The 18,555-nt window shown below is 23.8% G+C and overlaps 1 protein-coding gene and 1 non-coding gene across 2 annotated transcripts; both read right to left on the bottom strand.

Annotated features, from left to right (window-relative positions):
• Nucleotides 1-1,743: 1,743 nt before the first annotated feature.
• Nucleotides 1,744-17,651, bottom strand: LOC112595558. Its single transcript, XM_025340815.1, has 6 exons — nt 17,514-17,651; nt 6,507-6,700; nt 4,307-4,399; nt 4,080-4,241; nt 3,665-3,850; nt 1,744-2,238 (listed from the first exon to the last, which is right to left on the bottom strand). The coding sequence occupies exons 2-6, from the start codon at nt 6,698-6,700 to the stop codon at nt 2,058-2,060; spliced, it is 816 nt and encodes a 271-aa protein (XP_025196600.1). The 5' UTR covers nt 17,514-17,651; the 3' UTR covers nt 1,744-2,057.
• On the bottom strand, nt 3,485-3,620 carry LOC112601975. Its single transcript, XR_003115078.1, has one exon. It is a non-coding gene; the product is annotated as a U4 spliceosomal RNA (small nuclear RNA).
• Nucleotides 17,652-18,555: the final 904 nt, after the last annotated feature.

Genomic DNA, 18,555 nt, shown 5'->3' on the forward strand with positions numbered 1-18,555 from the left:
CTTAGATAGCTAATAATTAATATTAACAAAAAAAAAAAAAAATTACATAATTATTTTAATGAATACAGTGGATTCCGCTTAATGTGGCCACCGGTTAATATGGGCATCCACTTATTGTGGGCAAACATGTCTGGTCCCAATACAAATGTATATTAACAATGTTAAATAAAACCGCGTAATATGAACACTCGATTCGGTTTATGTGGGCAATTTTTTTTTTTTTTTTATCATAGCGTTAGAATATACACATAAGTATTTAAAAATGACTAATTTAATAGGATTTTGTCGTATTTATGAGATTGTGTTTATCGAAAGTAATAAAAATCATAAACATTCAAACAAACAAATTTCACCAAAGAGAGGCGAAAAAGTGCATTGATTTCTTGCAGAAGTTCTTCATGCAAGAGGGAAACGAAAATAGTCCGTCTGATAAACTTGAAGCGTGTGACCATTTTGTCAACCAGATCCATACTAAACAGCTTAGACAACGAAAAATTACAACGTTTTGTATACCTTCTACAACCAAAGATTAATTTTATTTAATATATTATAGGTATTTAGTTTTATTTATATACCTAGTAATTATTTAACATTTTTTTCAATTATATGATAATACAAATATATTTTTTTATAAAAATTATTTTTTTTTTACTAATTTCGGTTTTTATGGGCAACCGCTTAATGTGGGCAAACAGAGCTGGTCTTAACGTGCCCACATTAAGCGGAATCCACTGTATTTGTTTTCTTGACTCCAAATCCAAATTTTAAACAGCATATTATTATATCAAGTTTCAAAAAAATTATATATTTTTTAATCAGCTAATTATGAAATCAACAATATGCTTCATGCTTTAGATTAATAATTAAAGATTTAAAATTATTTCTATTATTACTTATTAATATATAATGCCTAACTAATTATGTTGTCAATAATCAAATAATCAATAGTTAAAAGTTTCTTAAGGAATATGATAACACTACAGCAGTGTCATATTTTTGTCATATTGATTTATTGATTTTTTTTTTTTTTTATGTAAGTAGTCAGTGAATAAAAATTCATCATTTAATGATATCAGTAAATTTAACTTGTGTTCACTTCAGAAATCATCTCTCATTGTCACACGGTTTCTTTCTTGAAAAAAAAACACCTGGTCCGAAAGATTGATAAATCGAAATTACAACGAGCAAGATATTGACTTTTGTTCACAATAAAAATTCCATAATTTTATTGTAATATATTTTTACAATTTTATAAAAATGGTCACCAATAAAAATAAATAATTATTTTAATATAAATATATGAATGAAAATTTTTTTCAGATACTAATTAGTAATTACATAAACTTAAATAATGATTTAGTGACAATATTCGTCATTTATCAATATTAAAAAGTTTAAATATTATTATTTTTTATATTTATATAGATTTAACTAGTTTATATTAACTTACAAATAAATAATTCTCTAAAATAATTAAAAAATATTTGTATTTAATTAAATAAAGCATTCTCTTTTTCATCTTAAATAACAAGAGAACAGTTTAAAATGTAAACTTTTTGTAACTTTTAGAATTATTTATTATATATTATTTTTGTATTTATGTGAAACTTAATTATCGTCAATAATTAGAAGTACTAAAACAATTTATTCATTAAAAAAAAAAAAAAAAGATGTTTACGATATTATATTAAGTATTATAAATTATAAATGAAACATTAAAAATATCTGTTTACAAAAAAAAATACAAGTCATAAATAATATATAACATGTTTAATTACGGATGAAATAACTATGAGTAAATATTAATCATTTGAATATTCCGTGACTACTATTAAATCGCATTATTCATAATGCAATATATAGTACCTACATATCATAATAAAATATTGGCTTTTGACACAACAAACTAATGTATACAATTTTATATATTAATAGTACCTATTAATGCAGTAAAGGAAATCATAAAATTTCTTTTTTTGGGGAGGAGTGGTCTTTTCCTAGGAGAAAAACGCCAGTTGCAAAAATATAATATACAGGTAGGTATTTTTTTTTTACTACTATTGTTCAACTCTGGCTATGTTACAAGAGCAGCAATGTGGAAACCAAAAAACGTCCACGTACAAATTATCTCCGGTCCCTTGCAATGCTACCAACCGTTTTTGAACAAATTTCTGTTTACACGATGTACTGAAACCAAGAGGTGTATCGCAGATTCCGTTGCACGGCTGATCCGGTTCCCTAGAAATAATATTATTTATTGTATTGTATCGACTACCGTGACTAAATTATTTAAAAATATAAAAGAATAATATTCGCATGCAGGCATGAAAATAAAAACCGTTTACACACTCAAATGGATTGATATGAATGCTATTTGAAAAATTCTTTACTATTATTATATTTTTTATGAAATCGTTTAAGTCATATTAATATAAAATTTAACTATGTTATTTATATTAACATAGTGCATTTTATGTAATTAATAACGATCATTAATAAAATGTATTATGGGTTTGCAACAAAAATCTATCGTAGAAAAATAATATTAAATGTTATTTGAATTATTCTTCAATAGAAATATGATCGGACAAAATTTTTTATTGCTAGATTAATAAAATTTTATGTTTAAACATTTTTTATCAAAGAAAATTAAATAATTATTTAAAAAAATATATGTGGACATTTGTATAGTCAATAATATGTTTTTATTTTGTTGAACACTTAATTTTATTATTTTATCCAAGTTTTTATGATATATTTTTACTTGCTATTTATATTTAAACCAAACTAATATTTATAATGAAAATGTTTCATTTATTTTAATTATTGTGCGCAGTTGTTTGTACATTTTTATTTGACATTTATTATATTAGTAATATTAATTATATGCAAAATGCTTATATATAACATATGATGGTTTTTTTTTTTTTTTGGTAGGGCAAGAATTCGCTATTTAGTTAAAACAAATAAGACTTTTATGACTTTATATAAAACTGTTTGTTTTATTTATAATATTGGTTAAAGATTTACGATATTCTAATAATATAAAAATTACCATTTCGTTTTAAAATTTGTAATAATATGTTATGTGCATTGTATTTGTATTTTTATGAAAAATCAATTTTATGTTTTGCATCATATTAAATTGTGTTTTATAATAAAATATTAAATTATATTTAAATTAATTTAATTTTTAAAACAATCTATAACTCTCAATTGGCAAATTAGTTCTACGTATATAGTACATATTTTAATATTATTGTACTAATGAGTTAGGACTACTGTAAATTTACCGTACCTGAGATTTGATTCATAGAATATTTAATATTTAGCGTGATAAATAAAATTAAAAATTTTTAAAATATATTTAACATACAAATAAAGTTATACATTTTAAAGTAAAAATGAAAAAACTAATTAACAACATAATATGGTAATAAAATATAAAACTATAGAATTGTTTATAATTAAACGGCGTTAGTTATAGGCAAACATATGTACATTAATGTGTAGATATTATACTAGTCTACGGCATAGCAACAATAATTTTTTTTTTCAACTAGCAATAATCGCACCTCGGATGGACCTCATCGGTTACGATATCGCCACTGCGCAAAGCTAGCAACAATAATTTAAAGAATTTAATGAAAAATATTGAACTTACGCGCAGATTTCCGATTTTATGGATTGTGTATACATATCAGACGAGATGCGTACCATATTAACTACATATTTCCATTCACCTTGAGTGTTTAATGCTGCTTTAGGAAATATATTGTTGGTTTTAACTTGGCATAATTGAACATCATCTTGTCTTTTTCTTCTATTATATACACCTCCATGATTGGCACTTAAAAATTACAATAAATCAATCAATTTTATTTCGTTATTACTTATTAGAATAGTGAGCTATTTTTTAACATCTTAGGAATATTTATATCTTTTATAGGTGACTAATATTTTGGCAATCAAACAAAATTATAATAGTCGAAATATAAAATAATATATTAAAATAAAAAATAAAATTATTTCAAGTATTTTTACCTGAGAATCTATACTATCTATAATTAATTTCTTACTTGGAAGTTAGATGTCGATTTTGATCTATGATCGGTGACTCTGTTAAGGACACTTCAGGTAAAACGTATGTTCTATCCGGATAGCCGACAAATTCGTGTTGGGTATCGTTTTGATAATCATGGTAATTGCCATAACCATTATGATAATTATTTATATTCTGACTAAAATCAAAAATCAATCTTTTATAAAATTTAAAAAATTTAAAAAGCATATTTTTGGATGTTACTTCTGATAATATGGTCTGTCGACAAGTTTTTCTTCGTTGAAAAAAGATTTAAAGTTCTTATCCGATTTTTTAACCAGGTAACTTATTAACTGTCTGTAATATGTTTATTATAAGTTAGTGTTCAATATTTAAATATGATTAACATAAAACAAACATCATATTTATTGATGTAGATATATTAAAATTTAGCTAAACAACCGCAGTTCATAATATATTGATATGGTAAGTTCGACTAAATTACGTTAATTTGATTTAATCGCCAGATGAGAGTTGCAACCAAATGGATAACTAATTGTTGATTGGATTCATGAAAAAAAAATCAGAAGAAGATAGAGCGAGTGTTGTAGCTATAGCTACGTTATTAATGCATCATTACATATGTATTAAATAAAGTACATTTATCATTATGTTGATCGTACTTTTTTTTTTTTTGAAGTTATCTAATTTCATTAGCTAATTTTTTATTATATATATATATTTTTTTTTTTTGAAGTTAAGATAATTTTCTTTGCATGTAGTTATACGATTATTGGTGTATAAACAGGTACTAATTGTCCAATATTATAGGCATATATAATATATATATATATGAATTTGTTTTTATTTATCACTAATTTACTATAGCTGCATTATAAATTAATGTCTTGACTGACAAGTGACAATTGGCTTTATGATTCTGATTTTAATATCATTGATACATCATTTATTAATTCTCAATTATTATTTATTTTCTGTTAATGGCTTAGGTTTATTAGATTCAAGTACCGTATCAGTTTAAAAAATAATACTTTATTACATTATTATTTTTTTTATCCAATAATTATGAATTTTTCTACATTAAAGTAACAAAATAAAGACTCCTTTAACGTTTTGTAGGTAATTGTCAAAGTTTTCAAAAACTATAGACGTTAGATTGTCAAAATTAACTGCTGTAAGTTTTTCAAACTCATATAAACGATCAAATTTGGCGATAAAAAAAATTAATGTTGAAGAGTTATCATTACCCACAGTAACCACGATTACTATTTATATAGTATACAGTTGCAATTTACACAATTCTACTCGAATTTGGAGATATTTAAATTTCTGAGAGGCTAAACTTCTAGAAGTCCCTCTCAAAGTCTACCATTGATCACAAATTATAATAGAATCGTGAATACAAATACGAATTTGTAATAGTTCGGAATTGGAAAATCTAGTGCGTCACTTACAATATTGAACACAATCACTAGATTTGTGAAAATATTCCACATTAAAAGGTCATACTTTAACATAATAAATAAGACAAAAAAGGAACAGTGGAAACGTATTCTCTTTTTAAGACTGTGACCTGTTTGTAGAAAATTAGGAAGATCAAAAATTCCGTATAAAATTTAGAATCTTAACTTAAAGTTTTAACAATACGTCAATACAATATACATGGATATTTATAAACAAGTGTAAATTGTACTGTTTTAACGTATTTGAATGTAACTAAAAATATTATTAGGATATGGTCTACAAGAACCAAGGCATTAATATAACATAAAAAAAAGTAAAACTCGTGATAAACTCATATAGGTGTAGGTACCCAATAAATAAAAGTTTAGATACAAGCATTCGTATAGTGTTATGAAGCTAATGGCAATTGATTTTGTTCAATAGAATATTATAGATTAATGTCATTGTTCAACTATTGTAAAATAAAACAATATTATGGTTAAATAGGTTTTTATTTTTCAGTGTACCCTTCATATGTTAATAATTAGTTAAAAGTACATAAAAACAGAATTTCCACGACAAATTCTTCGTTACAAGGAGATTTCAAATTCTAGTCCTTTTTATTAGCTAGGTAAATTATCTATATCGTTTTAATATTTTTAGAATTCAATACTAAAAAAATAAATTCAGACACCATATTTATTTATGTACATAGTAAATATGTATATTGTATGTAGAACACAAAATATTTATTTAACTATGTACGTTTAATATAATGAGCATTGATCAGTATAAGTACCTTTACTAACTTTAATGTTTAAGTTTCATTATTGATCATATTATTCCAATAATATAAATAATATGTAAATTAAATTGTGATTAAAATTGTCCACATCAATAATGTTTACATGGGTACAGACGTATAATTATAATAAATTATAATTTTTGCGAGTTTTTTCAGCTTCATTCGAGATTTATATATATTTTTGAAACGACTTACTCTGGATATCTATCGATGGTTTCACAAAATGTGACGTCACCGTGATAATTCTGGACGCACCTGGGGACTTGACCGACAGGCGCGGGAACGAAGGGCTCGTTGTATCTACACCCGCCGTATGATTGTTGACAAGGCGCGTGTCCGTAGGCTACAGACAACATCAACACCATCAGCGCCCACCACTCGCTAACCATCTGCAAACAATCGACAGTTATATATTGAATGTCGTTTCCGTTTATGACATTTATAATATATAATATTATTATCGATAAAATCCATTTAGAAAGATGAAAATGTGAAAATAAAACGATTAACAGCGTGTTTTCATTACATAGATAGCAATTATTAATGGAATTATTTGCAGGTAATGTACTAATAAAACATTTTAAAAGCCCAACAAATTAATTAATTTATTATAGGTATGCTAGTTTTTTATACATATGTATATATATGTGTGTGTGTGTACGTAATATAATATAATATTTTTTTAACGATTTAACACTATCATAATTATATCTTGATGTAAATTATCAAACATAAATGGGCTTAATACAAAGCAATACGGTAATATACAAAGATTAATATATTGCCATTATATTATTATTAATTTTACAATACCTACGTTTATAACCTCATTTTTTTTTTTTTTTTTAACAAAAAATTATTTACCTAAGATTTTCGATTTACATAAAATTATACAAAAGCGATAATAAAAATTATTATAATTTGTTACTTACTTTGTGTATACAAATTAAAAAATTTTATTAACGTAGAAATTTATAGATAAGTATATTCATACAATTTTTTTTTAGATTAGCAATAACCGTAATATGTAAAATTTACCTAAACTAAAAACGATATTTGGGTTTTTTTTTAATTTTAAAATGTAAAATAAAATTTTTAGTAAAATCTAACAATTATTATAATTTAAATAAATTTACTACAAAATAAATAGAATTTTTTTTTATCTTATCAACTATTATTTATATTTTAAATTGATGTATTCTTATAATTTAAAAATATTATAGCTGAAATAAATCATAGCTCATAATCATTTAATCGATATTCGATAACAAATATTGTATCAAATATTAGTTACAACCTGAAATTTATAAGTATATAACAATCAATAATCTCAAAATAAAATCACGAGTTTTTTAAACTATTTTTTAATTGCAAATAACTAAAATAAGTAAAGGATATTATACACATTGTCACGTCATAGTATAAAATGTATAAACTACCCTATAGCATGTCAATTAATGTAATTTACATGATAATGAATAATGAGCTTTGTAAATAATTTATAAACGACTTGGAAATAAAGCGAATGAAATGTGCAAAACAGTAATTTTTCATGCATGTGCCTACATAAAAATAATAATAAGTTAGAGGTAGATCGATAGGTAGGATTCTTATTTTTATTAACATTAAAGATTATTTACACATTAATATATGTTACATATATATATATATATATATATATAAATATATTACAATTGAATTAGACACAACACAACTAATATTTTTGATTTAATATATACTAAATATTATTATTCAATTGATATACCTATTTAAACTTTCTCCGCATTGTTATTTTAACTGATCCAAATAAATAAACCAAGGCTATAAGTTTATTTTAATACGGGTTTTTTTTTTTTACTTTCTATTTTTATCCAAATTTTTAACGGTAAAATGTTTACTAAACAGTAAATTGTTTTTATAATATTAATAAAGTGTATTAATTTTAATTAATCAATAAACCAATCCGATTTCTTTTAATAATTTACGTAACAATCATCTGTGGGTGAACATAATATTGTTGAGAACAGCTATTTTAAGTGGGCTCAGATTAATGAATACAATAATGCATTATTCAGTAATAATAAATTATTCATACTCCGAGAATCATAAAAAATATTAATTAGTTGAACATTATATCATTTTAAAAACCGACATAATCAAAAATATTCAACTGACTATTTAGAATATCTTGAAAAATTTTTAATTTAATAACCTATAACTTTAAAATATATATAAATTACATATAGAAACAATTAAAAAAAATACTAAATAAATCTATTCAAAATTAAAAATTCTTTGTATGGTTAAAATGTAATATATTTATAATGTTTTGTATTATTAAAACTTTGATGACAGATCTTTTTAAAAAAAAATTTTAAAAATTCATTAAATATTGTAGTTTATTGGTATGTTTGTAATATAAGTATTTTGTATTCAATTTATGTATTTTTAGCATTAAAATTATTTACTTACTTTTTCAATTTTTTTTTTTAATTTAATAAAACTTAATACCTCAGAGTTTTCTCTACTCTTCTTGAGATTTAACATATCGAATTTTACTGTATTTTTAATTTATTGTATTTATGACATACTAAATAATAACCATCATCGATGCTCCGCTCAAAATATCTCATTATCTCATATTATAATGTACTTTATAATTAATAAGTTCATATTATACAATATACATTATAGGTACAAGTATAAAATAGGTAAGATTAAAAATATCGAACATCAAATTTTTGAGAACTAAAAATGTATAAATTATTCAAAGCTATTGGCGGTGAATACAGAACTTTATATTATCAGGTATATTATTAAAAAAATTTTATATCATACCTATTTATAGCATTAGTACCTATGTATTAAATATATATATATATATATATATATATATATATATATTGTTTGATATAAAAATATTCAAAAACAATACTTGTATTTATTATTGTAATATATAATCTTGAACATTATAGGTCGATTAAATAAATCGAAAAAATATATTCCATTCTATTTTGTACATAATTAAAAATTTTAACTTGTTGAATACATTGAAATTAAATCTTAAAAATCGTTAGTCAGCAAATGAATTTACTTTATATACATAGAAAACTCTCTTATACAGTTATACTACTATAACGACGTTACCTTAACTATTTTATATTTCAATGCAGACAACGACAAAATAATCAAACAAATATTAAAACTAATTTCAATTTCCATGGCTGCTTATAAGTATCATTATGTTACATTGTTTTCAAAATATATCCAAGGTGAATGTAAGAATAATATTATAATGATTATAACGCAAATCGGATTTCCCACATTACCTACTTTTTGTTTAATTACGTATATTGTTGTACATTGATTTTTATTAGTTTTACGTATTTTCATGAAAATATTTTTAAAATCGTCATCCGATTACATTTCCTTTGTTATATTCAACGATGTTATGCATTTTTGAGAGAAATATCTTGATGTTATAGTTTATAATCTTAATATAGATAGTATTGAAATAGCACAAAATGACTTTCAAAACCTTGTAATCTTTTGTATTTGTTTTCGAAATACTATAGATACGTGTATACTTTTGATAGTATCAAAAATAGAGGTCATATAATGTGAATGTGTAGTATTATATATTATTAACAAAACAATTAATTAATTGAATAAAACGATCTTGCAGTAAAATTTTAAAATGTTTCAAGTTGTACCAACTATAGTTCAAAAAAAAAAAAAAAATGTCCACATCTATAGTTTATAATTTATAGCATATAATAAAAAATACAATGAACACCACCCTACACAATATATCTATATAGTTATATATGTTGAATGAAGTTATTGGCGTGCAACGGTTTGTTAGAGCTCCCCAGGTGCATTTAATGGTTTTTACTAGTTAGCTGGACCTATACAACACCTGGCTATAGATATTTATCAAAGAAATTTGATTTTTATATTAAATAATTTTTAGTACAATTTAGTTCATTAATTCTATTGAATTAAATTCCACCCTACATATATAATAATATTAATAAATCTTTAATATAACATTATAACCTTCGCAAATTTACTACTTAACTTTTACAGCTGATATAATTATTTATTTATTCATTTATTAACGAAGTTAAAGAACTCTAAAGAAATATTAACCATAAAAACTTTAGCTTTTTATAAAACTTACTAATCATTAAGTGTTGGTTTATAGAAAGTATCTAACACAATTTTTTATGATATTTCTGTCTGCCAAACTGTAAAATTTACCAAATAGTAAAAGGTTATAGCTTTATAGGTATATTAATGAATAAACCAAAATAAAGTTAAAAAGTAAATAGCGAAATACTCAAGACAAACTATGTTCTATGACCTTAATTCAAATTTTGAGAACTAAAAATAATTATTTAGATACTATAAACAGTATAAACTATACAGGTACAAGGCTAACATGCTAAACTATATTTTATGCCATGGAAAAGTATTAATTTAATTTTTAGATTTATCACACATATTTATTACTCCTAACAAAACAAATTTATAAAACCATAATTTCAATACATATCTATTACTATTAATAGTATTATATAACATGTGTTAAACCTTGAGAATTTAATAGTTTTGCTTACGGAAATTATATATTTATATCAAATATGTACATTTCAAAAAAAAAAAAAACATAAACATTTAAAATCTTTCCCAAAACAAATATAAATTATTTAACGTATTGAATGATTAATGTGTATTATAAAATAAGAAATTAAATAAATATATTCTATATTAATATAATATTTAAGTTATTCCTTATTACCTATACATTTAAATAACCATAACAATTATTTTCTATCTGCAAATATCATTCACAAATTATAATATCATGAAACCTTATACACAATAATTTATAATTAAATATATATTTATATTCAAAAAAATATTTGTTTAATGGATGATCATCATAATCTTATGTTGAGAAAAAGTTTTTCAAAAAATACTACTTAAAATATACGCACATCATAATAAAATTTTATAATTTATTAGTCTTGCAAACTGTAAAAATCCAAAAATTAATTAACTGTAAAAAAATTAATTAAACGACAGACCGTTACAATGTGCAATAATCCGTTCAGACGATGTGCGATAGAACGCGACATATGTTCATTATACAATTGCGCTTTATAATTCACTGAGTGATCCAATCGTGAATACTTATTATAATATAATAATATACAATATATTTTACAGGACTTGCGTTGGTGCGTGCATGTTTCTACTATATACCTATACATCATGTGTGCATTATAGTATTATACCGTTTGTATATAATCGTATACACTCAGAGAATAACGCATACAATGCTATGTTTGCTTTTTTATCACTATTCTAATATATAATTAATATAAAACTTTCGCCTTTACTCCATCTTGTCAATCACGAAAATATTTTACTGAGTCAAGGCCGCAATCGTCTAAACTAACGCCTGCAATCATAACTATTGCCGTTGTCGTAGTCTTCACACGAATACGACCGCGTAATAATATTAATAATAATAACAACAGCAAAAATATAATAGTAATTTTAACTGTGAGTTATTACACGATTCTTTCTCACGCCAAAAACAATACGTGTATGAGTGTGAAAAACCCTCTTCTCGAATCACCGTATAATAATATAATATTATCGTGAATTATTAGGTCACATTAATTGAAATCGTTGGATAGATTGGCTTACTCAGTGGACTTGAGATGTAAAATAATAAAGACAGCTATACCTACTGTAAATTTGAGCACGACATTTTTGTCGGCAAACTTCTGCGCGTAATATTAATTAAAGCCACCATTGTGAAGATCGTGCCGACGGCTGCAATTGATTTTAGTACAAAACAATCCCAAAAAAAGAAAAATCAAAATTATTTTAATCCAACCGGTTTTTTTTATACATTTCCTGCACAGAGCGCATTACACATTTACTAGTCGAAATCCTGTTACGATAGGTTCCATCGCCACATATTATATCATTAATAGTTTTTCGATTTCTATAAAAACGATATACCTAAATATAATATATATATTATATTATATAGGTTTATATGCGCCTAAATATTATGGCTGAAACAAACGACCGCAGTTAATCTTCTGTAATTCGGTCGTTTTGTTTTTACACGAGATACGGCGACAAAGCATCCCGTTGATAGATTTCCCCGATTTCTATACTTATAGTTGCAGTTCCCGGTTGTCAATCCCGAGCAATCCCGTATAGTATTATCATACAAGAAACGTGTTACGCAAGGCACCATACAGTGGGACTGTACGCATACAGGAATTGCCGGCGTCTTCTTCGGTGCGACCTGCATATCCGTGTCAGTATGTGTGTATTGTGTGAATAAATTTTTTTCTTACAAATCCGGTTTTAGAGGATTTCACTCTGACGCATCTACGACGAAGAAGACCGTGCCAGCTGAATTATGTTTCTACCTCTAGACGTAATATTGTGCATAATAACAATTATAATAATTGTGTATGTGCGACACGTCATCGATTTCAAAACTTTTTTTTTTTTGGTAACTGCATCGTACACAATTACGGTGTATTCTAGTTAAATCTTTGAACGGAGCGCTCGGGTTATATCCATGCAATTACGAACTGATGAAAATTGAGAATAGTAAAAAATTTTTGAAAAAATCATACACAATATTATGTGGAATTTGCAAGTGCCCACCACGAAACAAGTATGCATTGTTTGGAAGTTTTTGTATGAAAATAAATTTAAAATAATTTCCGTGGATTTTTGAATAATAAATTATTACCATAATTACTACAATTTTAATATGCGAGCAAGAACTTAAACCATAACACGTAATTAATGCCGTAAAGAACGTAAATGAAAACAGTTTGTAGGTTAATGCATATGACAATGATTATGGAAACGTTACAACAGAACTTGTCCACAACTTAACTACCAGCGTCATAATTAGCAGGTATCGGTTATCCAAAAAGCAATAAATAATTTATTATCAGATTGTCAGACGCACGAGTTATTAACAAGATCGGTCATTGAAACCATAAATCCCGGTATCATCCGAGTGTATGCGTGACCTTGCTAGTAACTAATGATACAGTGCTGGTCAGTCGATATTGTAAATGAAGAAAACTTCGGTTTGATATCATGAACACGCTCGGAAGCGACTAGGAATTTCTAGATATTACTATACATGCAATAATGGTAGTTAGGGTGATTCCGCCAAAATTAATAGTTAAAATGTAATACCCAAATAACTCGAATACGCAGTCGCTTAACAAACTATCCCGAAAATATGATGACACCCAAAATATACACAAATATTACAATGAATATGTCATATATGATATATAGTGCCCCTATTATCTAACCTTAAGTTTAGAATTTTGTCTTATATTTTTATTCATACAGTATAGAAGATTGTACCAATACTATATTAAATGTTATATAAGGTATTCATCTAAATATTTATATGTGTATTTTGTAAAATGTTCAATAGCTTGAAAATCAAGTACAATGTATCACATTAGTTGTTCTTATACCAATTTAGAAATATCGAAAATACAAAGGAACAATATTATTTTGAAGATTGAAACAAAAAATAATAAATTTTTCTTCAATTGATTTTATTTTTTTATAATTCAAAAATACAAAACGCATATACTTGAAACTTTTTAACATTTCGGTGTACCTATATTTTATTATTTCTAATACACAATAAAATTTTCAAAATATTTAAACTAATTTTAAGCTATTTATACCAAAAACCTATTAACACCATTCCATGATACGTCAATATTGACTTCTAAGTTGCATGCAATATTTTTGACAAAAATTATTTCAACATACCGAATTTAAATTTTAAAATATATAATATTATACATAAATCAATAACATATCCTTAACAATCAATGATGATCCATCCAATCCGTTTTCTTCGCTCAAAATAAATTTGTGAACACAATCATTTATCAAAAATGAATATATTAATATTAATGAATATAAATTTAATCAATCCATTATTCTATAACGAGATATTTAATACAATAAAAAAAACTTTGTATAACAGTGAATTCCTCAGCTTTTATTAATTAAATTTTTCTTATTAAATATAAATTTTTTACAAATTGAAATAAAATAAAAATATAAATTATTTTTAAATAACCTTGTGTTGGTTTTTCAATGATATGGCATATTTTTTCGTATCAAACGACACCATATACAGCAGAAAAAACCTAAACTTTTAAAGAAGTGTTTGGTAACCTATCGGATTCAATCGGTACTTTAAGAGGTCAAAAGTAAATATTTTTCGGACTCAAAAATAATCGGGTAAAAAACTTAAAGAAAACAATAATTTTTCAAAATCAGTTTTTTTCGTTGGAATTTTTATCATAAATTATTATTTATAACTACTAAAGACTTAGATTTTTCATAAAATATTTGTATTATCATTTTTTAAAAATGACATAATTTTCAAAATACAATAATTATAATTATTTTAATTTATAATAACATTTCAACTTTTATTCGATTTTTTTTTCAATTATCTATATTATGATAAAAAAAAAAAAAAAAAAAGATGAGTGAAATAAAGCTTAAAATATTTCTATACATTCTATACAAATTTCCTCATAAGTTATTCCTACTTCAATTAAAATATTATACAGAAAAAATATAAACTTCTTTTTATAAGTGTTTAATTTTACAATTTTTACTAAACTTACCAAAATAACTAATTTATGTAAATTATTTTGTAATTAAAAATTTTAACACAAGGTTTTTTACAATAAACTAAAAAAATAATAGTAATTTTAACGGCATTGGTTATTCACTCTCACATAAAATAGCAATTATTATAATTTTATTGTAATTAAAAAAATGTCAATAACTGTAAAAACTATTGTAAATAGTTTAATTATTAATTACTAGTATTGTTATTATTTATTTCTATCGTGTTAACTTATTTTTATTGTATACCATATGCGTACAGATTAATATAATTTTCTATGTTAAAAATTTATAAAAAAACAATCGTAAAAACTTGAAAAATTTTATATATACTACTAAATTATTATTTTCTTTATATTATACATTATGATGTTTTCAAAATACATAGACTAATTTAAACTATTTATAAATATATGCATTTTTCAAATTAATTTAGTAAAGTTTTACATAAATATTGATAACAATTTAAGCTAAGCCAAATACTACCATATATTTAATACAGTTATATTACGAAATAATATTTTATAAATAAATAATTTCTGTGTAATGTACTAATATGATTTTCTGTCAAAAATTAGTTAAACTAACCATTATATTATAAATAAAAAAATAAATGACTAATATTTATATAAATACATCATAAAATATCCGTAGAAATATAGAGTAACAAATGGGATGCCGTTTTTGCTAAACCTTGTTTTTAGTATATAACCATATACAATGATCTGTTATAAAATTCAAATTTAACACATCAATTAAGTAAGTAGCAGATATATTATTATATTGATCTACGCAATGGCAAAATTTACTCGATACCTCCTATACAACAGAACAACTTCCTCGGTTTTTTTAATTGTTAGATTAGTAGATACATGTACTTTTATATAAATGATGTAATACATATAAGTTAAAAGTCTCTATTTAAATGTCTAAGCTCATTGATTCAAAAAGCTGGAACTTTTTTTTATTTTATTTTACTTGTTTTTAATACAAAACAACTTTTTATTTTTATTATTTTTTTTAAGTTTATACTTTATTGAATGATAATTATCATTATATTAACATAAGTTTTTAATTTGAAGCTCCAAATCAGAAATATTTAAGTTATAAATGATTTAAGTTTTGAAAAGCAGTGTAGTGGACCTACATGGACCCAGTCACCCAGATAGATGCAAATCATCAGCCTCAATTTGAGTAATGATCGTTTCCAAAATGTTTGAGTACTCTGTATAATTATTGAACTATTTGGAACATTTTATGTACATGCATTTAAATATTAGCTATCTAAATTAATAAAATTATCTTATAGATTTACTTTTGTCTAATAATTTTGAACTGAAGAAAAAATTTATAAAACTTTTACATTTATTCGTTTTAATTTTTATAAGAGAAAAACTATCAACAATTTAAATATCGTAATATTTAATAGTAATTTTCCAATCTGAAAATATTTATTTGAGAAATAGCATTCACATAAAATTCTTAAATGATACCTCTACCAATATTACTACTCAACTTCGCTCATCTAAAGTTTAAATATTAACTAATTAATTACATGCCCAATATTTAATTATATAGTATATACTATATATTTTATAAATATCTAGTCAATTTTAATAAAAATATTATATTTATATTTTTTTATCATTTTTATACACTTACATTAAATTTAATAGTTAACTGATTGATTGTCTATAGTACTAAATTATGAACTATGAAAATATAAACTATAATAGCTATATATTATCTCGCGATATTTAAATTTAAAATAACTATATTTTATGCAGCACATTTATAACACGAAAATATAATAATAATTGTATTTCGAGTATTTAACATTTAAATTATCCGAAGCTACTAGTTATTCGACATTTTCCATTATAATATGTTAATCGTAAAATATTAAATTAAGCAATGCATAATATTTTATGATTATAAATAATGTCATAGCTAGTGCGAGTGTTAGCTAATGATAGCATCAAATCTGTCCTGTTCCGTTTCGACAATTTTCAACATAAGTACTTGTATTTCATAACTGTTATTTAGCGATCAATATGTACATGTGCACACAGTATATATTATATATGAATGCTTATTGTGTATGAAAATGTGAATTAGTTGCCACATTGTTATTAATAGTACCACGTATCATTTAAATATTATTGCTATTTCGACCTTAGATAATTTACGACCGCTCCATTTTATTGTATTTTATTGATCCAAAATTTAAAACAAAACACATTTAGACCTGTCTTATTTTTTATCATTGAAAAATTGCTAAATATAAAAAAAAAGTTTTACCTCAATTATTTATGACCTACACAGCGTTTATTGAGTATTTAATATGTATATACAAAATACAAAATTAAACTTATAAACAAAAAAAGTTTCAGTATAATTTATTAATCTAAGTTAGTCCTAAAAAATATGTAAAATTTATTTATAATAGATGAATAATATACTCACGTCTGGTGTTCATTGTTAATTAAACATACTAGCAAAATGGAATTCATACAAAATAATAACTGATTTTTTTAAAGACAGCGTAGTGGGCGCAACGCGAAAACACCTCTAAAAGCATCGCATGCATACTAACTCGGAGGATCCTATTATACACCTGTACAGCAATATAACAGACAAACCATTATATTATGTTAGGTAATACGGCGGCAGGAGTAGCGTGTCTAGCGTATTTGAACTTTCACCTTGTCTCTACGCCAAAATCTACAAAAATAAATACACATTAGTATTCATATACCTAAGTATAAATATAGTATACATAAAAAATTATAATAAATATTAGTGATTTATCTTCACAATAAAATATTTAATTCTTAAAAATAATATACTTTATGCCTATTCATTGTACTAAGGTAGGTATTAACACAATATGATATGGGTGGGCATATTTGTGAAGGTGATTTTAAGTTATTCATGCAAATAAAACTATTTTTAAAACCATAAAACTTAATTTTATATTATACTACTTAAATATTATAAAATAAAATCATATTGTTATATTCATTTGTATGCAATTTTTTTTTTTACTTATAACATTTTTCGTTCATAAGTTAAGTATTTGAAACTGTGTTATTTTTTTTAATTTCTTCCCGCAACAATGGAACACTAAAGAAAAGTTTTATATTTCACCGATAAACCTGTATTTTCATGATCGTTTGCTTGATATCATAATATCAAACATTTTGAGATTTTCTTATATGCTACTAAATTTTATTACTAAAATGTAAAAAAATGTATTATAAATTTTGGTTTAACGGTGTAGATTACTAATCAAATACTTTATATATTTCGAAAAATACCATATTATTATAAACATTTCAAATTAAAAATTATAATATTATATCATACAATTTTTTTACATTTTTAAATTAGTTTTCTTCCATTAATATTTAAATAATAATAGGTAAATTCAATAACAATTCTAACAATATGAGAAACACTAATTTATAGGATACACATACATTAAGTAACAAAAATTATAGAAAGT

This window comes from Melanaphis sacchari, unplaced genomic scaffold (assembly GCF_002803265.2).
Source record: "Melanaphis sacchari strain LSU unplaced genomic scaffold, SCAv2.0 Contig0_pilon_pilon, whole genome shotgun sequence".
Lineage (NCBI taxonomy): Eukaryota > Metazoa > Arthropoda > Insecta > Hemiptera > Aphididae > Melanaphis > Melanaphis sacchari.

Bases quoted from the DNA above. Each gene is read 5' to 3' on its own strand.
- LOC112595558 (XM_025340815.1), bottom strand. From the start codon at position 6,700: ATGGTTAGCGAGTGGTGGGCGCTGATGGTGTTGATGTTGTCTGTAGCC. The intron at 4,400-6,506 runs GTAAGTCGTTTC...AACATATTACAG, and splicing joins ACCATCGATAGATATCCAGA to ACAGTTAATAAGTTACCTGG. The intron at 2,239-3,664 runs GTAAGTTCAATA...TATTATTTCTAG, and splicing joins ATAAAATCGGAAATCTGCGC to GGAACCGGATCAGCCGTGCA.